Source organism: Tarenaya hassleriana, unplaced genomic scaffold (genome assembly GCF_000463585.1).
Source record: "Tarenaya hassleriana unplaced genomic scaffold, ASM46358v1 Cleome3, whole genome shotgun sequence".
Lineage (NCBI taxonomy): Eukaryota > Viridiplantae > Streptophyta > Magnoliopsida > Brassicales > Cleomaceae > Tarenaya > Tarenaya hassleriana.
In genome coordinates this window covers 5,316,494-5,339,243 of record NW_010966177.1, presented here as the reverse complement: position 1 = coordinate 5,339,243, position 22,750 = coordinate 5,316,494, and the positions used below count along the sequence as shown (strand labels likewise).

The 22,750-nt window shown below is 38.1% G+C and overlaps 5 protein-coding genes across 7 annotated transcripts; 4 read left to right on the top strand and 1 right to left on the bottom strand.

Annotated features, from left to right (window-relative positions):
- The first annotated feature begins 73 nt into the window (after nt 1-73).
- Nucleotides 74-4,192, top strand: LOC104819517 (DUF21 domain-containing protein At2g14520-like). The gene is made up of 11 exons (XM_010549631.2): nt 74-727; nt 1,529-1,605; nt 1,693-1,776; nt 1,922-2,035; nt 2,165-2,251; nt 2,511-2,650; nt 2,776-2,863; nt 3,126-3,199; nt 3,309-3,433; nt 3,523-3,788; nt 3,896-4,192. Exons 1-11 carry the CDS (start codon nt 550-552, stop codon nt 3,938-3,940), a joined length of 1,278 nt encoding a protein of 425 aa, XP_010547933.1. The 5' UTR covers nt 74-549; the 3' UTR covers nt 3,941-4,192.
- Nucleotides 4,193-4,712: 520 nt separating this feature from the next.
- On the top strand, nt 4,713-7,557 carry LOC104819516. Its single transcript, XM_010549629.2, has 9 exons — nt 4,713-4,910; nt 5,136-5,200; nt 5,312-5,373; nt 5,467-6,342; nt 6,422-6,500; nt 6,609-6,715; nt 6,803-6,925; nt 7,011-7,129; nt 7,216-7,557. The coding sequence occupies exons 1-6, from the start codon at nt 4,751-4,753 to the stop codon at nt 6,669-6,671; spliced, it is 1,305 nt and encodes a 434-aa protein (XP_010547931.1). The 5' UTR covers nt 4,713-4,750; the 3' UTR covers nt 6,672-6,715; nt 6,803-6,925; nt 7,011-7,129; nt 7,216-7,557.
- Nucleotides 7,558-9,474: 1,917 nt separating this feature from the next.
- On the top strand, nt 9,475-10,887 carry LOC104820171 (transcription factor bHLH25-like). The gene is made up of 3 exons (XM_010550540.1): nt 9,475-9,876; nt 9,983-10,345; nt 10,798-10,887. Exons 1-3 carry the CDS (start codon nt 9,475-9,477, stop codon nt 10,885-10,887), a joined length of 855 nt encoding a protein of 284 aa, XP_010548842.1.
- Nucleotides 10,888-12,760: 1,873 nt separating this feature from the next.
- Nucleotides 12,761-16,619, top strand: LOC104819515 (proline iminopeptidase). 2 transcript variants are annotated; one of them, XM_010549627.2, is made up of 11 exons: nt 12,761-12,970; nt 13,348-13,553; nt 13,908-14,006; nt 14,091-14,201; nt 14,285-14,347; nt 14,489-14,582; nt 14,786-14,883; nt 14,976-15,077; nt 15,449-15,562; nt 16,015-16,089; nt 16,365-16,619. In XM_010549627.2, the coding sequence occupies exons 1-11, from the start codon at nt 12,817-12,819 to the stop codon at nt 16,464-16,466; spliced, it is 1,218 nt and encodes a 405-aa protein (XP_010547929.1). In that variant the 5' UTR covers nt 12,761-12,816; the 3' UTR covers nt 16,467-16,619. The 2 variants fall into 2 exon arrangements, with proteins under 2 accessions (XP_010547929.1, XP_010547930.1); XM_010549628.1 differs by having other exon boundaries at nt 12,832-12,926.
- Nucleotides 16,620-16,748: 129 nt separating this feature from the next.
- On the bottom strand, nt 16,749-22,385 carry LOC104819513 (probable protein S-acyltransferase 23). 2 transcript variants are annotated; one of them, XM_010549625.1, is made up of 14 exons: nt 22,272-22,385; nt 21,303-22,180; nt 20,832-20,972; nt 20,545-20,657; nt 20,043-20,122; nt 19,619-19,782; nt 18,870-19,008; nt 18,683-18,782; nt 18,212-18,269; nt 17,880-17,954; nt 17,658-17,756; nt 17,479-17,557; nt 17,227-17,375; nt 16,749-17,098 (listed from the first exon to the last, which is right to left on the bottom strand). In XM_010549625.1, the coding sequence occupies exons 2-14, from the start codon at nt 21,546-21,548 to the stop codon at nt 16,901-16,903; spliced, it is 1,641 nt and encodes a 546-aa protein (XP_010547927.1). In that variant the 5' UTR covers nt 21,549-22,180; nt 22,272-22,385; the 3' UTR covers nt 16,749-16,900. The 2 variants fall into 2 exon arrangements, with proteins under 2 accessions (XP_010547927.1, XP_010547928.1); XM_010549626.1 differs by lacking the exons at nt 16,749-17,098; nt 17,227-17,375 and having other exon boundaries at nt 17,663-17,756; nt 21,303-22,385.
- Between the last annotated feature and the right edge of the window lie 365 nt (nt 22,386-22,750).

Below are 22,750 nucleotides of genomic sequence, written 5' to 3'. Positions count from 1 at the left end.
TGTCAGGGGTATTATAGTCTTTTCAGTAGCATCAGCTTTTAAGTTTTCGCAGCGTCACCGGGTATGACTACGAAGCCCACCGCCTTCGTGTCGTGTGTGTTTATCAAATCTCTCTCTCTTCCCTCTCTATATCTCTCTGTATCGGTTTAATCTCTTCGTGAACGTTGGTCGATCTGTCAAAATCTGTTCTATCAGGGTTTTCGGAGCCTGCCCATCTGATTTCTCCTGCCGTTCTGTTCCTTTTCTTTGTTATTTTCCCACCGAAGAACAGATTTCCCTTGTCTGGCAGTGTTTCCGCGTCGGTTTGATTGCTTTGCCCGGGCTAGGGCATCTCTGTTTTGCCGTAATCTTTCGACATCTCTAGTTTTGAATAGCTTTCACCGGCTTTGATTCTGGGTAGTTTCTATATTTGTCGGACGTGGTGGTCTCTTCTTCGCATCCTGCCTAGGATATCGTTCCTGATTATTTTGCAGGCAATGGAGGATATGGCTTGTCTTTGAGCTAGGGTTAGGGTTTCTGCTTTGTGGGTTGTTTTCTTTTTGGGCTTCAATGACGGTGGAGTATAAATGCTGCGAGACTGGGTTCTTCGTACACATAGTGGTGATAGTGTTGCTTGTTGTGTTCGCTGGTCTGATGTCTGGTCTGACACTGGGTCTTATGTCCATGAGCCTTGTTGATCTTGAGGTTCTTGCCAAATCTGGAACACTCAGAGATCGAAAACATGCTGGTAAACTGTGGAATTTTGTTTATTTTTCCCCTTTTTGTTCCCCATCTTTTATGTTCCGTTTTGCTGCTGAGCTTGATTCTTTTCCCGCTGCAATATGGATTTGCACGTGCCTTTTTCTTATAATATTCTTTTTTGGATGAATTAGATTCTTCACCCACCTAACAATTTGATTCGTTTACACGAGTTTCTGTTTAGAATGCAAGAGATTCTGCCTCATGTATTGGTAGATTCCTCTGGACTTGGCATCTGATCAAAACAACAAGTTGATGTCTACTATGTTTCCTGAATGCCCTGTTTGTCATGTTTGGGTTAGCTATTAGAACATTGATCGGCCATCTTGGTTAACTTCGAAACGTTAGGTTGGTTTGTGGCAATTTTATTCACAGCTTAGCAGCTAGTGTTAAAAAGTTTGTGTTTTATTGCTTGAATTTAACTTGGTAAATAAATTTGGGATGAAACCCGTTTTATGCTCTTCTAAAATCAAATCTCCGAGTCCGTTGTTAGATTAATTCTGGGAAAGGAAGAACTTACAGTAATCTATGCCTTTTGTGAATAAATGAGTGATGATGGTGTTCTTCTTATGTTTGATATTGTTTTAGCTGGAATATGGAGAATTATGTAGGAAGTCTTAATGCCACTGTTAGATTTCAGTGTGTAATTCTATAACGATGATTTGGATTTCTTTATGTTGCGGCCTGGAGGTTGCTGCTTGCATGATACATTAGAACGAAAAGTATTTGCAGAAATCTCTTTGTGTTTCTTCTCTCTTTTAACGATTGGATGAGTGTTCGATCATTTCAGCCAAGATATTGCCAGTCGTAAAAAATCAGCATCTGTTGCTTTGCACTTTACTTATATGCAATGCAGCTGCTATGGAGGTAATGTCGGTACTTGGGAATTGCATTTTTTTCATAAGCTTCAGAAATAGTGCTCATTATCATTACTGTAATGGATTTTCGTTTCAGGCTCTTCCTATTTTTCTTGACAGTCTTGTGACGGCTTGGGGTGCCATTTTGATTTCTGTGACATTAATTCTTCTGTTTGGTGAGGTAAGATTTCTCTTTTAATTTCTCTTTCAATGATGCCTTTCCTTACAATAAATCTATTGAGGTGATATTAGCTAAAAGGAAAACATTATGGGATGCATATGTTTCAGGAAAACTATGTTAAACTGTTGACTTAATGTACCTGCAGATCATACCTCAGTCAGTTTGTTCCCGTTATGGTTTGGCGATCGGTGCAACAGTGACACCATTTGTCCGTGTTCTTGTCTGGATTTGCTTTCCAGTTGCATGGCCAATTAGCAAGGTTGATAAGATGTCTCTTATCTTATTTCAATTTCTTCTATTCCTTGCACTTGAAAGGGACATAGGAATTGTGCCAGCCAAAGGTTTCTTCCTTCTGATAAACATTTGTGTTGTGTTTGACATTTTCCAGCTGCTGGACTTTCTACTGGGTCATGGTCGTGTAGCCCTTTTCCGAAGAGCCGAGTTGAAAACGCTTGTGGATTTGCACGGGAATGAAGTATGTATTGTATTTGCATTTCTCAGTTATCTCAAAAATCCGTGGTTTATCCAATTAAATGTCTTCCTGTGTTCTTTTTTTTTTTTGTAAGGAGTGAATTTGAGATTCTTTTCTGCTCACTGCTATCTCATATAAAATGCAAATACAGCATACCCATTTTCATTCTATTAAGGCCTGTAAATTTGCTGACGTTTTAGTGATCTGGTCTTCAAAATGCTGAGTCGAGCACTTAGTAACCCATTACTCCGTCTTTTTTCAGGCTGGAAAGGGTGGAGAATTGACACATGATGAGACGACAATCATTGCTGGAGCTCTTGAGCTATCCGAGAAGATGGCCAAGGATGCAATGACACCGATATCTGATACCTTTGTGGTTGATATCAATTCCAAACTCAACAGGTCCTGGTTTTGGTGATTCTTTGGAATACCAATATGTGAAAATTGCAACTGTGTGGATTAATTTCTTCGCATATTATCATGCCCTCAAACTTACTGTTTCTTTGGTTTCTTTGCCATCTCTGTAGGGATTTGATGAACCTAATTCTTGAGAAAGGGCATAGCAGAGTTCCAGTTTACTATGAGCAGACAACTAACATAATTGGACTCGTTCTGGTAGATTCCCTCTATCCAGCTCTGATTTTCTTGTATTTTTTATAATTAGACAGTGCCTCTCTATTCTCAGTTGCATTTTGCCCTTCCGAGCGAGCAGTAGTTAAAAATCTTGGTTACCAAGCTTTCTTTCTGTACCGATCACTTCGATTTCTGTTTCCCTCCGCCCTCCGCCAATCCCGCTTGACAAATTTGCTTATTTACTATCTCAGTGTCCCTCATTCGGGTTTTTCTTTCTTTCTAACTATTCTTATCTTATCTTCAGGTCAAGAATTTATTGACTATCAACCCAGATGAAGAAATACCTGTCAAGAACGTTACCATACGAAGGATTCCAAGGTATCTTCACCAATTCAGATGTGATTTCTGAATCTAGACCAGACCATCGTCCATATTGATTTTTTTTTCTCCCTTCATAACTAATGTCTTGTTCTTTGTTATGTTACAGAGTTCCAGAAATTCTGCCATTATATGACATACTGAACGAGTTTCAGAAAGGACACAGCCACATGGCTGTTGTTGTGAGACAGTGCGACAAACTCCACCCGGTACCTAGTAATGACTCTGTTGCTGGTAAGTTGACATTGTTGGATGAAATCTTTGCAACAAATTCGTGATGAAAAAGCGTCTCGAATCATTTCTATACCCTCTCCATGGTGTAGAGCATGTAAAGGAAGTCCGGGTTGATGTGGATAGTGATAAAACCCCTCAGGAGAGGATGTTAAAAACGAAGAGATCTCTTCAGAAATGCAAGAGCTTGCCCAACCGGGCGAATTCTTTCAAAGGAGGATCCAGGAGCAAGAAGTGGTCAAAGGATAACGACTCTGACATTCTGAATCTGAACAGTAATCCGCTGCCAAAACTGGCGGAAGAGGAAGAAGCTGTAGGCATCATTACAATGGAGGATGTCATTGAGGAGCTTCTGCAGGTAATTAATGATGAAAGGCCAGCCAATATGCTTCTTTCTTCCCACTCTTTCTTTGGTCAATTCATTGGACATTTCACATTCCAAACTTCTTGGTGTTGTGTCTGCAGGAGGAGATCTTCGATGAGACAGATCATCATTTCGAAGACTCATGACAGTGAAGAATGAACCCTTCAGACACAAATCTTAATAGCTTAGAAAGGAACGAAGAAAAGAAAGGATAAAGAGAAGAGATAAATGAGGAAACTTGACAAGTTTTTGCTGTAAAGGGCAATGTCTCCCTTTGTCTTTATGTTTCTACATCTCCTGTAAATGTATCAAACTATGGTTTCAATGTTCAAAAGAATGCAAGAGTCTGTTTGTATCCGAAATTTCTCATCTTTATCTCTAACAATATAATTTTGCTAGATCCTTGGTTATATTATTAAAACTCATATATATGGAAGTTATTGCACTTCTGTTTGGAATTTAAACTTCAATTATTGCAGAAAAACTCATATATATGGTAGTTATTGCACTTCTATTTGGAATTTAAACTTCAATTATTGCAGAATATTTATTTAGATAGAGATTTGTTGATTTTATGAATAATTATAATTTTTAAACGAATTATTAAAAGATTTTTTTATCCAAATGATATTAAAAAGATGTCAAAATAAAAAGTTGAAAACAAGTTTCTATTGGGTCAAAGGATATATTTGTCATTTATGCGCAATTACAAACTAATGAAATGCATTCGAATCATCCATCGGACCCGGTTCCGAAGGAATCCGACCGTTATTTGGAACTTTGGCATAATGACTAAAATAACCCTGAAAAGAGATGGTTATTACTAAAATGCGGATCCTTTCTTCTAACGGCTATTTTCCTGCAAACCTGTAATAATCTGGAGTAACACATACAACACTCTCTCTCTCTCTCTCTCTCTCTCTCTCTCTCTCTCTCTCTCTCTCTCTCTCTCTCCGATGGAAGAAATCAGGGATGCAGTAATGGAGGAGACGAAGAGCGAATCTCAGATCGGCGGCAAATTTTACGAGACTATCGAGGCCCCGAAGTTCATAGACCTCACAGCACCTGATCACCGACCGATAGGCGATGACCGTTACTGGTTCTGCGCAAGAGTTGGTCCGAATCTGATTCATCCTCTTACAGTTTCTGCTTTTGTTTTCTGGTCGTGATTCCTCTATCCGTAATGTTTTCTTGTGATGAAACTAAAGAAGGTTCGGTTATGGAATTTACCGACAATTGAGATGTGTTATCATAGCCATCGTAAATGGAGAATCAGAGGTGGTTCTTGTAAAAATCTGATCTTTACATGTATAATTGACGAGTTCTCTGTTTCTTGTTTAGGATGCGGTCAGAATCATGAGGAAGAAATGGACTCTGAAGCAATTTACAAAGATTTCGTTCTTCGGGTCAGTTTAACTGATAGAAAAACTCCTTAGAAGTTTCTTTTTCTTGTCTTTGATTTGGTATCTGTAATGCTTCATCGAACTCAGAATATGGTGCTTGATGAATCATAATAGGTCATGGCAGCGAGAAGCCCTAGTGTTCATCTTCGAAGTAGAAAAGATTCGAGGTGTCGTAAGTAAGTCATCCGAATGTGAACAATGCCTTTGTTTTAGCCTAAGAGATCATTATGTTTTACTTACATACTGTTGTGTGTCTGCTTTTTCTTTAGGTCACATCCTAAATGCCCGAGCACCGTCCCTCCGAAGGCTTCGAGATCTCGGATTTCTAAGTTGGCTATAGTTTCATTGATTCCTCAGAAAGCTATGGATAGGACAAGACCGAAAACAGGACAGATTAGGTCTGCTGCACACAAGCATTCTTCAACTCCAAAGGCAAAGGGATCAGTTGAAGCTTTTACTACTCCTGGAAAGCAAAATAAGCGTGTGCCGAATCCAGGAAGCTTCCGTAGTGTACAAAATCCGAGAAATCCAATGGTGCGGGTGTCGAGAAACAGAATTCTTGCAAAGGCTTTGGTGTTTCACTCGCCGAAAAGGATGGTGAAACTGAAGAGATCTGCTGATTTTGCATCCTCTATGAAGAAAATGTGTGACGGGGTGAAGAAGCTAGAGATTGAAAAGAAAGGGAAAGATTTGGATTTGAATCATAAGCCCGTGCCTTCGGATAAATCTGGAAAGCCATTGAAAGGGCGAGAGGTTAAGAGCCGAGTGTTTGATTCCTTGCATTCTCAGAAACGGAACAGTGGCAAAACCAAGTGTCCTGCCACTTTGAAGGAGAGGGTTAAGGAAAAAGAAGAGTTTTTAGACAAAAACAGAAACAGCGAATTGCGGGAAATGGAGAAACGTGACGACACTAACAGTAAAAATGGAGAAAATGATAAAGGGCTGAAGCAAGAATCGAGATTGGAGGAGGCAAAGGATCCTTCTGCAACGAAGGAGAGTGACTTGGAGAACGGAAAGCAACATGAATCTTCCAAGACTATAAACAAAGAAAAAGGTATGGAAGCTAAAGTTGGTGAAAGAGCCGATATAGAGGAAGGTATAGAAAGCGATGATAATGAAAACGCTTCGGCCTCAGACAATAACAGGTGATGAAATACCATTCTTTATGAACTTTGGCTTTTTGTCTGTTTAATCACAAATGTACTTATGGTCTGAATCTTGCAGGAAAACCGATCATGTAGTGGGCCCTTCAATCGAAAGGAAAGCTTTCGGCATAAAGGGAACCTGCAAAACCGCCCCAAAGGTAACTAAGTGTCTTTAGCCATCTCCGTAACTTCTGACTCGGCCAACGCAAGTTTCTCTGTCTTTACATACATCTAACCTCCAATGATTCATGTGGCTACAACAACAGATAAATGCTCAAATGGAAAGGCGAGTTCTTCAGGTATTCGTGCTCAAGGGGTCAAGTATATAAAACCTAAGCCCACAAATCCGAAGCCTTTTCGCTTGAGATCTGACGTATGTACAATCCCCGTAAACATTCTTTTCTACGTTACGACTTTCGTGGTTGGTTGGCTAATCGGAGGAAATGTTTTGCTATTTTAGGAAAGGCAAATTCTGAAAGAAGCCAACGCCGAGAAGAAGAAGCATCGATCTCCTGCCAAAGAAGAAACAACAACGCTTCTCGGGTCCAACACCGGAAACTTGCGGCAAAAGCACGAGACCCAGGTGAGTGATTCAAAAGAAGAGGCGATACCCTTTTGTGTGTTCTTGGTGGAAAATGTTTTGAAATGATTGAGAACTTCAATTGCAGCAAGAGAACAGAACTACCCTAGTGAAAGTTGGTAAATGATCATCATCCAAACCACTTCTAGAGGAGATCTCCGGGAGGACGAAACAGCTTGTCGGAAAACAAACTGGGGTGTCTCGAGGGTGAGAATTTACGCCTCTATAGTTGCATTCCTCGACACCATAAACGTTTTCAGAGCCTAGCTCGTTAAACTCGTGTTTTTCCTCAGGGTAACATCTTCGGTTAGAAAGAAGAGAACACCTATGAAAACGCCGACTAAAGGGCATATAGAAGGATCTAAGGAATCTTCACCGATGTTTCTAGAAGAATCTAAAGATGTTTGTGCTGTGTCGGGAGAAAAAAGAACAACAAAAACGGTGCCAAGGGGACCAAACTTCCACAGCATCCACCTCCCCAGGAGTTGCACAAAGAGATTGGCTTGAATATTTCCACTTACAGTTCAATTTGTTCATTGAATTTATGAATTTATGAATTTATGAATTTATGATTTTTTTTCTTTTGTAAAACTTTGTATTCCTATTTTTGAGAAAGTGTATATGTTTTTATCGTGTGACACTGTGATATACGATCTTTGTTTTTTACCTGATTTGCAGCGTCGCGAAGGTGAGCAAAACTATATATATGTATACATATGTATGTATGTATGTATTTGCACACGTGCATATTATATATGTGAATCAAAGTACTTTCAGAGGGTAGTTTTTTTTTTTTTATAATCCGGAAGTTCACCGTACTTTTGGTCCGACTATATCTTCCAGAAGATCGGGGAAGTCCAGGTGAATGCCCCTCCCCACGTTTCGGTTTGAATTCAGGGTGAAAGCATGCTTTGCATGTTCTCTCACCACTAAGCCACCCAAACTTGGGTAGTTGGTGATGAAACGATGAGTTCCGCCACAAAAAACGGCATACAAAACAATACAACGAGACAGGCTTGTTCAAGGAACTAAGATCACTGCATTATAATTTTCACACTAATTCATCTCATGCTTTGTTAGGTTTAGGCACAGATCCGGTGTTCGATTATAAACCCGAGCGATTTCGGGTTTGGGCGTTTCGTCGAGGTCTATCCAGTAATCATATGCGTATTTCAAACGTTCGGATATCCGCAGTTAAGAACTTAGGACTAGAGATGCAAAAACGAGTGTGGGCACACGAGACCCATCTCATTTTTATTCGGTTGGGTTGGAAAATATGAAAACAAAAAGGTCCGGCAGACCATTCCGTTACGAGCCGAGCCCAAAATCAAATAGTTCGAATCGATCCGGGCCGAGCCAGTTTGCATGACGTTAGGATGAAATGTGACGAAGAAAGAGAGATTGATCAAATCTTAAATTCACATACTTTTTTTTAATCGGAAGATTTAACGGGCCTTCGGTCTAACTACACCCCCTGAACCCGACGTCGGCCTTTACTCACGCATTTTATTGCATCCCCTCCCCACATGCGAAATTCGAACACTTGACCTTGAGCAGCCTTCGGCTCAACCAGTTTGCCACTCGACCACAAACATGTAGGTAATTTCGCATATTTGCATGGATTATTTATCCGATATTTACAAAAAAAATCAAACTCTAACTCTGATTGGATAATCTATCTCATCGCATCCGATCTCGTCCCACCATTATATAGAAACTCGATTTTTGAATACTCAACCCCACACAGATGAGATCGGATAAGGGTGTCAATTTGGATGCGAGGCCCGAAGCCCGGCCCAGTCCAAGCCCGAAAATTAGTGGGCTTCGATCTTAAGTTTGTCGACCCAAAAGAAATCGGACTTTCAGATTGGGCTCGAATCGGGCTTCGGACTCAAGTCGGACCGGCTCGAAAGCCCGATATTAAAAAAAAAGAGAAATATAAGATTTATAAAAGGATTTGTGCAGACGGACCGACCCAAGCCCAGAATATATAGGGTCGGGTTTCGGGCTAAATTACATAGACCCAAAAAAAATCGGGCCGACCCGAGTCCAAACCCGAAACTTTAGGGGCGAGTACGGGTTCGGGCCCGATCGGATCGGACCGACCCGATTGACACCTGATCGAATACTCAAATATCGGGTATTTTTGTCTAGCCTTTGATTTTATTACCAAAAGGAGTCATAGAACTGTCACCTCCGAGTGGTTTCAAATGAAGACACACAAATGTCGGTCGATTTAATAATATGATCATTTCATTTTATTTCCACTGGTTTCACAAACTTTCCTACCTATTAATTTTGACATTTATGAGCTCCTTTTCACATCATGAACAGTTGTCGTTTGATTTCACAGTCCAATGAAGCTGGTCCAAATTTCAAAAAGTCTCCTGCTTTTTTGGAGATTTTGTGTAAAGGATATCTATATCTCCGACTTTATTAATGTTCCATAGTTCTATCATTACATCAACGTTTACACACACACACATATATATATATGTATGTATGTGTATGTGTGTGTGTTCAATTCAATTCTGATACAAATGTTCTTCCCAATGGAAAACGAAGATTTCAGCTTTATGCAGCAGCAATGGCGAATGATGAACCCTACAGAGGAACGAAACGATGCTTTCACTCTACCATCTCTACCATATGTACCGCCGTCTTCTTCTTTCGGACCAAACATGGAGCAACTGTTCTTCAGCAGTCCATCTCCAGTCAAACCCAGATCCAGCTACACCAACAGGGTTACAGGTTTGAATGACGGGTTCGGTAACTTGCATCCCAAGCAAGAGAATTTGTTTAGGTTGAATCCTCAGAGAGACGTTTCGGGTTCTAAGAACGCTTCCCGTGGGATCTCGCAAGCAAAAGATCATATAATCGCTGAACGTAGACGCCGTGAGAAGCTCAGCCAGCGATTCATCGCTTTATCTACCCTCGTTCCCGGCCTCAAAAAGGTATCCAATCCAATTTCGACTTAAAAAAACCCAAACCCTAAACTTTTCAAGCAGTGTTTTCGGTCCTGTTATCATCTGTTTTATCATTTTGCATGTTGGGTTCAAGACTGACAAGGCATCAGTTCTTGGGGAGTCAATAAAGTACTTGAAACACTTGCAAGAGAAAGTGAGGTTTCTCGAGGGGCAAGCAATCCAAAAAACAATGGAATCTGTGGTGTATGTGAGCAAATCCCGGCTCTCAGCCACGGCCGGAAGCGAGGATTATGAGGCGGTGGCGGTGGAGGAGCCATTGCCGGAGATCGAAGCGAGATTCTCCGGCAGAAACGTGATGATCAGAATTCACTGTGAGAGGAGGAAAGGTGTTGTGGAGACAACATCGGCTGAGATTGAGAGAATTCAGTTGACTGTCATCAATAGCAGTGTCATGACCTTTGGATCCAATTTCCTTCATCTCATCATCATCGCTGAGGTATGTTGTTTTACTATCGAATTTTCAGACAAGGCTTATATATTATGATTCATATTAGAATTGGAATATGTTTTCTCTAGTGTTAATTCAAATGAAGAACTATTGGGAATCACGAAAAAAATTAGTTTTTTTTACATATTAATATAATTTATATTTTATTTCTATTTATTTTATTGTATTAACAATTATATTTGTTCTAAAATTAAAAAGATCTACAAACATAATTAAGTTATCTATTTGGAGTCTTCTTCTTCTTTTAATAATAATAATATATTATGTCTTTGTATATACTTCTAACAAAAAAAATACATAGTTTTTTGTACCAATATTTTTTAAATAATATATTATTAAATAACCTATATAGAACCGAACCAAATCAGTCTAAACCGGTGAGACATTCTAATATTTTACCAAAGCCATGATTTCTGTCTTCTATCTTAATGGTTTCACAGATGGGCATGGATTTCAGCATGACTGCAAAGGATGTTGCCAAGAGCATCAAATCAAGCCTGGAGTTTTTCATGAAAGCAAATATCTCCTGAAATCAAATTAAAAAAATTTTACATCTATATAATTATATTTATCAAGTAATATAATATTTACAAAAATAAAATGCCCCGAGGATTTTCCACTTCCCCAATACCATATTATAATCCTCCCGAATTTCATCATTTCAACATCTGATTTTTTTTTCGGGAGGTTTTTTTTTCTCCACTCCTATTTTTCAGACTTAAAAAAAAACTCTGTTTTTGCGTGGTTTTGTTAAAAAAAAAAAAACCATTAGTTAACGAGAAAAATACCTTTTCCCCTTTGAAAGAGATCATCGAATTTCTTTTTTTTAAAAAAAAAAAATTGGGGTTGGAAATTTGAGCTGTATAATTTTTGAAGTCTTAAATTCAAAAGGGTCACATGGGTTGAAAAATGGTCTTGTGGAGGTGTGTGTGTGTTCATGTTCAGACAGAAACAAGTCTTTGTTATGATGATTCTGCATAATGACATGTACTTTTTTAATTAAATTATATATATATATATATATATATATATTATTAGTCAATATTCATGTCATTATTGTTCTTTGACATTAATTTTTGAGGGGATAGAGATACGGGATTTATTATTAATTGGAAGATTATTACCACTTGTATAATATCTATAACATATAAGGATAATAGAATTAGAAATAAAGCTACAGAGAGAAAATAAACTTATTTTAAAAGGAAAAATAAAAAAAAACTTTCACTAAATAAAACCTAAATTTTGTTTTTTTATCAAATAAAATTTTAACTTTATTTTTTCGATAGAAAATAAATCCAAATTTTATAATGGTTGTCATTTTAAAACTCGAATATTGATATGACGCATTGATATCCTACAGAGAAAATTCATATTGAAACCATATTTGATAAGTCATCATCCACATATGTCGATATCAATACGTCAAATTAGCGATGAGTTTAAAAATAATAAATGTTATAAAATTTAGATTTTTTATAACTCAAAAATTAAGTTGAAGTTTTATTTGACGAAAAACAAAAATTATGTTTTTATAAAAATTGACAAATTCAGATATTTTTTTTTTGAGATTTTCTCAATTTTAAAATAATTCCATCGTTTATTATCGATATTTCATATTTTAATATGAAAAACAATATTTTTAAACAATCTATCTAACTGTTTGTAAACATTAAATATCATGGACGAGAAATCATTGAGGTCAAATACTAAACAAATTCAACCTTAAAACTCAACTGTTTACGAAATTTATCTCAACTGTCTTTAACAAGTTAATAGAGAGTTCTACCTACGTACCTACCCATATTATATATTACATTATATCACACGTGTACGAAGTGGAAGCTTTTGCTTCTAGAAGCCTTTGATTTCAACATCGTCACTTACGTACAAATACAAAACCTCAAGTACAAAGGTTGAACAAATTCTCAATTTATTTTGGGGAAATATGTCCAAATTTATTTAGAAAGCTTATTGAATAATAATAATAATAATAACAATAATAATAATAATAATAATGAGATTGCGATAGAGGTCATAACATAATGATCTAATCTACATATGATTGGACAAATTTGCAGGAGCAGAGATAACTTTCAATTTGATTAGAAAATTAAATTATAAATAAGTATTTTTTTAAGAAATTAGGATATATTTTGAAATAAGTAATGAAATTAGCGATATTTTTGAAGTTTAAAATGTATAGAAAAAGAAAAACCCCCTCTTTCAAAACTTTTTTTTTTTTGACGCATTTGATTCTGTAACCTTTTTTTTATGAGTTAGTACGTGAATGAGGAGGAAACTGTGTAGAAATATTTCTTCCTTTTAAAGAATGTCTTAAAAAGATAATGTTTTAAATTCATATCTATCCAATTTACGGTCCAAAATTTAATATTCCTTGGTTACCAATTATACACAGATGCATATAAACATCTTGGTCTCATCAAATTCATTTCACCATGAAATTAGGGTTCATCGTCACTTCCTTCTCTACGCCTTATTCGCTTACTCCGTGTTCCTCAAAAGGCCGAACCTTTCCCTCAACCCATAAACAATCTCAATCTCCCAGGTTTCGGATCTCTCTTCCCTTTACTTGTCATCAACATTTCCGTGGTGGGTATTTCTCAAATTTATGAACTTTGTGTCCTTTTTATGAGCAATCGTTTCCTCAACCCGATGATCTTGTTTTCCAGTTTTGGTTATCTAGGTTTATTTTTTCTCAGTGAATTACCACCCTTTCCGACATGTAGTTCACTGAATTGTCTAGATATCGATGCATGTAGCTTTAACTGCAGACATACGCCTTGTGTATGTGTATATACATATGATGTTCATCCATGTGAATTTGTTCGAAAATCACGCGACTTGTATCTATATGAGTGAAATGGTTATGTAGATAGGTTTAGATGTTGAGTAGGGTTTAGACTTTAGGTTGATTTTTCTGAATTGATATCGAGTTCAATGATCTGAATTCTGGTCCATTGGTATAGGAAAAATCGATACAGCTTTACGAGCGAGGCGAATTAGTTGTTGTAAGGGAAATCTGTGGAAGAGTGATTCGATGGAACCAGTGGAAGAAACCCGGGTGTTGAACCGAAACGTTTACACGCCGATGGAGCCATACAGCTCGGGTTTTTTGAAGGTCTCGGATATTCACACGATCTACTGGGAGCAATCAGGAAATCCCGATGGATGCGTAAGTGATTGAGAATCCCTTCTTTGTAGACCCGGATCAAGTATAATCGAACCTCTCATCACCATTGTAAAATGAATCGAATGAATGTGTTCTTATGATCTCAAAATGAAGAAGTCTAAGGATTTAGACATGTAAGTTTCGTCTTAGGAATGGAGGATCTTCAATACATCTTCTACAATTTCCTTTGGCTTTCCAGTTGTCCCCTGTAATGCTTTAGACAATCACGGATTGACGATGATGTTCTCTTACAATAGGAGTTGGAGTCTTGGACTAGGAGCAAGAACTGATATTCGTTTTTCTCAGCTTTCTAGAACACTTGTTTGCCGATTTGATTTCTTATCATACATGTTGCAGCCTGTCATCTTTCTTCATGGAGGACCTGGAGCAGGGACGGCACCTGACAACCGAAAATTCTTCGATCCTGAATTTTATCGGATTATCCTATTTGACCAGGTATTCCTCTCGATAGATATACGATGAATTACAAAGAATTATAGCGTCTAAAGAGGGGTAATATCCTATGTTTTTCTCCTCCAGAGAGGTGCAGGAAAGAGTACTCCACATGCTTGCTTGGAAGAAAACACCACGTGGGACCTTGTGAATGATGTCGAGAAGCTAAGAGAGCACTTGAAAATTCCGGAATGGCAGGTAATATTCAGAATTACGCATCTTTGGCCATTGAGATGATAAATTTTGTTCAGAAAGTTGAATGTTTTTATCTGATGGGACAGGTTTTTGGTGGGTCATGGGGAAGCACTCTAGCTCTTGCATACAGCCAGTCTCACCCTGATAAGGTGCAAATTATTTTGTGCGGGTTACTGTTCTATTAATCTGAATGAAATTCTTGCCCTGTTTAATGAGTTTAGTAGAAAGAGCCAAAAGGTTGTTTCGATCTGTAGATTTTTTCTGATGGGTTTGTTGATTTTTGGTGTAAGGTTACTGGCTTGGTACTCAGAGGGATATTTTTGTTGCGGAAAAAAGAGATTGATTGGTTTTATGAGGGCGGTGCTTCTGCCATATACCCCGATGGTAAGTGTCCTTCTTGTAGTTCTTTTGATTGCAACGATCTCGTAATTCTGTTGACTTTTATTGTCAATTAAGTAAAGTACCAAAGGAGAGCTTCATCCTAAAGAATTCTATTTCTTGTATAAAATCTAATGTTTGGCTCGGGTAGAGCTCTGGATGCATTTCATCTTCTCTAGTGTTAATTCTTTACTTCACATTATACACAGCCTGGGAGTCTTTCAGAGATCTCATTCCAGAAAATGAGAGGTGTAGCTTTGTGAATGCTTATCACAAGAGACTAAACTCTGATGATATGGAAACACAAGTAAGATCCGATGATTATTTGATTATAGACGTTTTACTATCATAACTTTCTGTTCATATGGCTCTGGAAATAATTGCATTCTGCTCTGTTAGTACGCGGCTGCAAGAGCGTGGACTAAGTGGGAGACGATGACTGCTCATCTTCATCCTAATGAAGAAAATATCAAAAAGGCAGACGACGATAAATTCTCATTGGTGAGCCCTAGATATGTTCCATTCATACTTGGATTAATATTTTGTTTTTGTTTTAAGGCTAATGGATCAGAAATACTCTGATAGAACCTAGGGTTCTATCGAAGAGTATTCCCACGTTTATGGAGTCCGGGTTACACCCTAGGTCTCGGCCCATTGTTTCAGAACTCCCGACCCGAAAATAAAGTAACAAACATCCCAAATCCACTAAACTGAAATAACAAAATCGAAACTTTCAGCCCTAACTTGGACCATCGCGATGGTTCTCGGACCAGATTAGGTTCCCGACCATTGGGAATCTATCATACCCTTCTGCAAATTTCTGGGAAATCTGGTAACTGATTTTTTTTATAACACGGATTTGTTTTCTGTAGGCATTTGCAAGGATTGAAAACCATTACTTTGTTAACAAAGGGTTCTTGCCTTGGGATTCATACTTGCTGGACAATGTTGATAAAATAAGGCATATAAAAGCCACTATCGTTCAGGTATATTCTTTCTTCTCAAGCACATGTGAATTATTGACTCTTCCTAATTTCATAAGAGTATGTTTCTTGTTTAGAGGTTGATCTGATGAAATCATTGTTGTGAAATATTTACCGTGCCAATCTCCCCGCAAATCATCATCATCAATTTCGAAGAGCGAATTCAAAATGGATGATTGGGGAAAAGATAAAAAGAATGGGAAGATAGACTCGAAAGGAAAGTTTCGATTTTTATGTTTAGGAAATATCAGGTGGATGATGATGATCTTGTATTTGGTCTGATGCACAGTATTGGCAAAATGTAGTTGTTTACTTTGTTTTTTCTCGTTCACATATGGAATGATTAAACGGTGATTTTATTGGATTTACGAATATAGACCCTGTAGTAATTGGACAGTGACATCATGATTTATAACTTCATTTGAAGATTGTAAAAAACATCTTTGGATGAACAGGGAAGGTATGATGTGGTCTGTCCTATGATGTCTGCTTGGGATCTCCACAAAGCATGGCCCGAGGCAGATTTTAAGGTAAACTTTCGACTTTTCTTCTTTGATTTTGTCGTAGAATAATCAGGAAAACGACGGCGTTAAAGGGTCGATGTGAATACTCACGAAAAGACCAGCATCCGACAAACAGTAGTGTGTCATTTTGTCTGTAAACTGGTGCCTCAAGGGAAAAAAACTCGATTAGCAGACATTTACAACGACTGAAGTTTTTTGTAACAGCATTTGGAATCTTGGTAAGACAAAATCTGGAACATTCTTGGACAGCTAAATTACTGACACTCAGGGGTCGTTTCCAGGTCGTTCCGGACGCAGGACACTCGGCCAACGAGCCAGGGATATCTGCGGAACTCGTGGCTGCCAACGAGGGAATAAAAAGCTTTTTGAAGAGTTCACGATGAACATGAGAGACCCGCAATCTCGTGTTGTGCGGGTACATCCTCGTATGCGAAAATGAAGTGGCTCGGCTTACGGTATAAGCTGAAATTTTTACTTTTCCATGTAGAAAATTCTGAACCTCTTTGGAACCATTCAATAAGGACAGTTGGATGTGACATTCTTCTAAAAAAACTGAAATTGGTTGATGATTTATAAAGATTATGGTTGCCTCTCACAAGAAATTAATGTTCGAGGGTGAATTCAAGGGGCAGACCATTACAAGTTACATGCCATTTTAATCTTGTCCGAAGCTCTATTATTGATATAATAGCAATTGCTAAATTCGATACAGAATCAGAAATCAAATGGAGAGTACATGACCTCATCTACATTTTTACACAGTATCCCGAGGCTGATGCTGTGAATGCAAACAGTGCGATTTCAGGTTCAAGAGATTTTATTTTGCTGCGTCCAGATGTGTGTTGTAGATCCGAGAAACAACCTCGTCGTCAGTGGTGTAGCCATTGATGAAGAAATCCGAGCAGTTTCTCCGCCATCCATGGTTATAAGGGTTGTTGAACCGCCCGTCTGGACCACGCAAGTAAGTATATCGCTTCGAGTTTGACATCTCGTTCGTTGTTATGTTCCGAGCAACCTGCATTTTCGCACAAACCCAACAGAGAAACGAAAGATTTACATCATTCTACAAACGGCTACACGGTCTTTTTACTTGAGATAAGGCCCGGAAAAAACAAAAAACAAAAAACAAAAAACGGGAGTCACCTGATACGTCTGTGAGATCATTAACATTGTAGAAGCTATGAAAATCACCAAATCGAAGAAGAGAAACAGGACAACACTGGGATGTTCGAAAGCAACATGGCGAATCCATGTTTCTCCTGGTTTTACTGATGGAATACCTGTCCAGATTCCTGTTGCAAGAACATAGGTGTTACTATCATTCAACGATGGTGAGTTGCCCAAATCAACATGAACTTGAAATACTTTCGAGTCCATTTTTTTACGACAACATACTTTGAAGGGCAATCGTTCCACTGGTAGATGATGTCAAAGCTCCCATCAACACGAAGAGTAAGAAGTCGCGTTTATTCCTCTACAAGACGGGTAACATTTACGATTAACCCTCTATGGAGAGTGGAAAAGAAATATATACGGGTAATATTTACGATTTAAAGGGCCCTTAAAATTCTTACCTTACCAACGCAATTTGAAATCCAGGGGCAGTGATGGTCAAACTGCTCAACGCAGCGCTTGCAGGTAGGACAATGTTTAGAACGGACAGGTCGAATTATCTGAAGAAAATGTGAAAAAGGGTAATTAGGACATACACAACTAATATCCGAACAAAGACTATAAATGCATATTTGAATCCCGTTTTATTTTGCACGAAAAAAGGAATGGATCCTGAGGAGAACCTTGCATGTCGGGCAAAGCTGAGACCAGTTTCCCGTCCACGAGGAGCTGTTCAAATCGATACTCATCAAAGGATCCTGCGAAACATCAGAAGATAAATTGCGTGAATCGAAACATAATAGCAAAATGAATTGTTTCATCATTAAACCCTACTATGTTTTGTTGAATTATCAGTTTTCATGTACCCTACTAAGATCAACAAGTTCAACATTATTCCCTATAAAAAAAGATACAGTAGACGGGTTCAATGCAGTTATATGTGCGGCAACAAATATTCTCGTGACACTGAAACAGAGTTTTCCACGAGTATGTTCTTTGCAAGAGTTAAACATACATTGGCATCATGATTTCTGTCGAGTTCATCGGCCCTTTTTACATACCCTGGATCCTTGCTGCACATAAGAGAGCTACTTAATCACACATCAAGATAGCCACATTAACAAAAATATATGCAGAAAAAATACATCAAAACGTTGAAGAAAGCTAACCATCTTTATAAAGGTAATGACGTAAAAGAGAAATGTAACAGGACACAGACAACTGAAATAAAACACATCTTCAGTTTCACTATGGCTAAAGCACCCGAAAAGAGTCAGTCATTATAGGAAGACAACGGAACACAATCATGTTGGAAACTTGATATAGCAATACAGTATGGCAACCACATTCGTGTCTACCACATACTTTATAATGGTAAAATGATCATCTTAAGGAAGAAGGTATGCAGGAACAAGATCTTCCAAGAATTATTAAATATTTAAACGAGTTCATTTAATAAATTGCCACTTATATGAAAACACAATACCTGCTACACCGATAAAACATTATCAGTGAACAAAAACCGAAGGAAAGACTGATCCACCCCCAAAGTCCAACCATAGCAGTCACCTTTGGGAGATTAGGAGCTACATCAATTACAAGAAAGAAGTCAGCAAGAATTAAAAACCTCACAGATACAACTGCATTAATGATTTCTTGCATGAATTGTTCACCTGCGATTACTGATATGGTGAAAAGAATCATAAGAACAACAATTATGCAAAACAAAATCGGAGCACAGCCTTTATCTCCCAAGTTTCCACGGATTATCTTGTCCACCACCCGATTACGATGAGTTCTCATTGCCTTCGACTGGAAAATTCCAAAAAGATAATTCCCAATAATCCATCACATAGAATAGGAAAGAACTGAGCACTCAATTCACGCAAACCACACTGAACGAAACAGATTGAACCAAATTTCAACCAAGCCATCTCGAGCGCTGGTAACTCTCAAATACATGATAACCCTAGAAAGCCCACAACACCCAGCTTAGAGATGTTTTTCTTTAGTGTATATCACAGAAATGGCCCAGCAGATACCCAAAGTAAAAGTTGAATTACAGCTCTGCTCTGGTAAGAAATGATAGTTTTCTCAAATTTCATCGTTTTTACAAGTTTAGAGGCTTTAACATGAAATGCTGCTAGATTATAACCATGAAGCATTATTGTACTTCTAATATTCAATACCATCACTCCTGCATTCTCGTGTTTATATGAAATCACCAAAACTATAAGTATTTTCTGCAATGCACTGACTGACTTCTTTAATCTTTTTCTTTCTTGTAAATGGATATCTAAAATAAAATAAAAGCGAGTTTTCAAATGAACTCTCTAACACAGTGAACAATGAAAACTCAAGTTTTTCTTTTACGTGTGGTAAATTGGTTTTGGTGGCAGGCAACAATTAAACGGTTACGTACAAGGAAGAGAGCAAGTTGCCTGTGACCTTTATCAGAAGCAAGCTGAAAAGGGGTGAATCCAGCACTGTCTTTCAAAAACAGTTCTTCCTTTGTTCCAGTATGAACAAGTAGGGTACAAGCCTCAATATTTTCTCTTACTACAGCCCAATGCAGAGGAGTGTAACCTGTCAGTAAGAACGATTTTTGAAAATTGCTTGATAAAGCGTCAAAATCAAGCAGCACATCAGCATTCTGAACTTTTTGCTAGTAAAGAATATTCTAGAATTCTTTATATCATTCCTTTATAACCTAAAAAAAAAGTTTAGGTGGTCACATTTCAGAAATGAAGATTAGATTTACTTTAGCACTTTTACCAAATATAAAGTGTAACCTGATTGTATCCCATGAACTTAACGGTCTTAACCTAGACAACTTTCCTGGTTACCTTTATTGTCTTGTCTATTTTGGCATGCATCTCTGAAAAGAAGTAGCCTGATTGTATCCGTGAATCCTTTGTAAGCAGCCCTGAGTCATATGAACGAAGAGAATAAAGCTTTGACTAAGAAGGTCTGCAAAAACCTTGAATTATGCAGAGGATAAACAGAGAAACAAGTGCCATCAACAGTGATTAGACCCACCAATAACGCAAAACACGTCTTAAACTCATCCCCTTCTGAGTATAGTAACAACTGGAAATGTTTTTTTGTTAATGTATTGTTAAAAGTAAGAAGTTGCAAAAAAAAAAAAACCAGATAGGGATAAAACCAGTAAAAGATTGAGTTTGTAAAACATGCATATCGCCAAAAATGGCCGCGAATTAGGAACATCTAGATGGACATTGGAATAAGTCAAGAGGAAACTAAGATCTAGCTCGTGCACCTCCAAAGTTTCAAGAAGTATTAGTATAGCAAGACACATGCGCTCATTAGTTTCTTTAGAAAGCATACCAATGAAGTGGGCTTGTCCCTTCTTTATCTAATGCATTATAGTCGGCCCCATAAGTTGCAATAATATGATTTAAGAAGCCTGTCTGTCCGTATTGAGCAGCAACATGCACAGCCTACATCAGAAAACACATCATAATGAAGGAAAAAACCAACTAAGAAAAGCCAAAACTCCATTCATGGGCTGAGAAATAACATGACAATCTCTGTTAGCAACCAGTATCGATCTATCAGTCGAGTAGAAACAGCATGAGGACAAAGAGTTGAAAGTCGGAATCGAGAGTGTTTACCCTATATCCATTCACATCAGCAGCCTCAATTCTAGCTCCGTTCTGCAAGAGAAGGTCTGCAACAGCAATGGAGCCCCTTACCGCAGCCCAATGCAACGCCGTCTGATGTATATTATCAGCTGCATTCACATCACCTCCATGCTACAAAAGATGAAACCATCAAAGCCATAATATTCCAACCAGAACACAAAAGCCCGATACTTGCAGAACTTGGCAAGAAATAATGAGAGGTTCAATCAAACGGATGCAAGAAGGGACTGAATTATGCAGTTCAACACTAATGAAAGCATATTCATACATGAACCAGGGGAAACTAATAATATACTACGAATTGGGTAGTCTCCAGTTACAATTGATCATACAGATTTCATCGACGTGGGCAAAGACCCATAGCCAAACAAGAAATTTTCGAATCCTTGGCTGCTTTCAGTTCGAATTCAGCAAGGGACTGATGTATATATGTGGGGGTACCTCGATGATGTACTGAGCTACGTCGACGAAATTGTTCAGCGAAGCCCATTGAAGGGTGTAGTAGCCATTTCCGTCGGGGAGAGAGACAGAGGCACCGCCATGTTCGACGAAGCTCCGGAGTTGCTGGAAATCGCCGTAAGCGGAGGCGGAGTATACGTCGGTGATGGCGGGTAATTCACCGGTAGGGTTTTGCTGCTGAGTCTTCGAACCCATTGTCACCACCTCGATCTCCGACGACGAACCCATCTGCTTGGTTCGATTAACGACGGAAGAAATCGACCTCGAGAGACGAAATCGTTCAGGAATTTGAGATTTTTGGGTCTAGAATGGGTTTGGAATTCTCGGGTCAGGGATTTAGTCAAGGGATGGTTTTTCCCCCTCTTTTTGCCTTTTAATTATTTTAATTTTTGCTAATTTCTCTTCCTTTAAATAATATTATAATTTGGAAAAGACTTACTGGTCCAATTAATATTATGAAAAATTACCCACATTTTATATTTGTATTTGAAATAGATTTCTTGGTCTAATTTTATAATAGAAAATAAATATTTTTCAAAGATTTTTAGATTATATAATATAAGATGATTTAACAATTATACATATCATCCGATTAAAAAAGTGTTATTATATTTTACATAACTTGGGGCATTGCACTAATTACAACAGATTTAAATTTAATTAACCCGTCAAGCACAATTCAACAGAATGAACTCAAGAACTTCCTGGAACCTCATCTCGGACCCAACCGAGTCGCCGGAGAAACAAAGACCGACCCTCGAACGAGCACCACCGTCCGGCGACCTTATCGCCGGAAAACCGTCAAAGAGACGAGCCCACGGCAGCGACTGCGCCGGCGGAGAAGGATACTGTCTTGTTGCCTGTGGAATGTGAGAGTGGGAGAGAATTAGCATTGCAGCTGTCGGAGGCATTTTGATATTTTTTTTATCAGAGAATCTGCGAAATTATTACAGAACACCGAATGAAGGCACGAACTGAAGAGCTGATGCGTTTGTATGTACATATATAATGCGTAATGTGTATCTGTGTATGTATAGATATATGTGTATACAGTTGTGGATATGCATTGTATGTGTTTTCTGTGGGAGCCGCTGAATTTTAGGGGTTCAAACATGGGGTCTGTTCCGCTATTCTGACGGTAACCAATGGTAGAAGGCCACGTGGCGAATCGTGGTTTTCGTACATGACTCGCGTCTTATCTCGTGGCGATGTTGTTCAGAGCGTGCGTTGCACGTGCTACTCCATGGCGGGGTTTTCTCTAATATATTATAGATAAACTGCTAAGAAATTAAAATTTTCCGAAAAAACAAATAAAAATAATATTTTATTACGAAACAGCTATCATCATCTTGTAATTAGTGCACGAGTTATTAATCATCTTATATATATATATATATATATATATATATATATATATATATATATATATA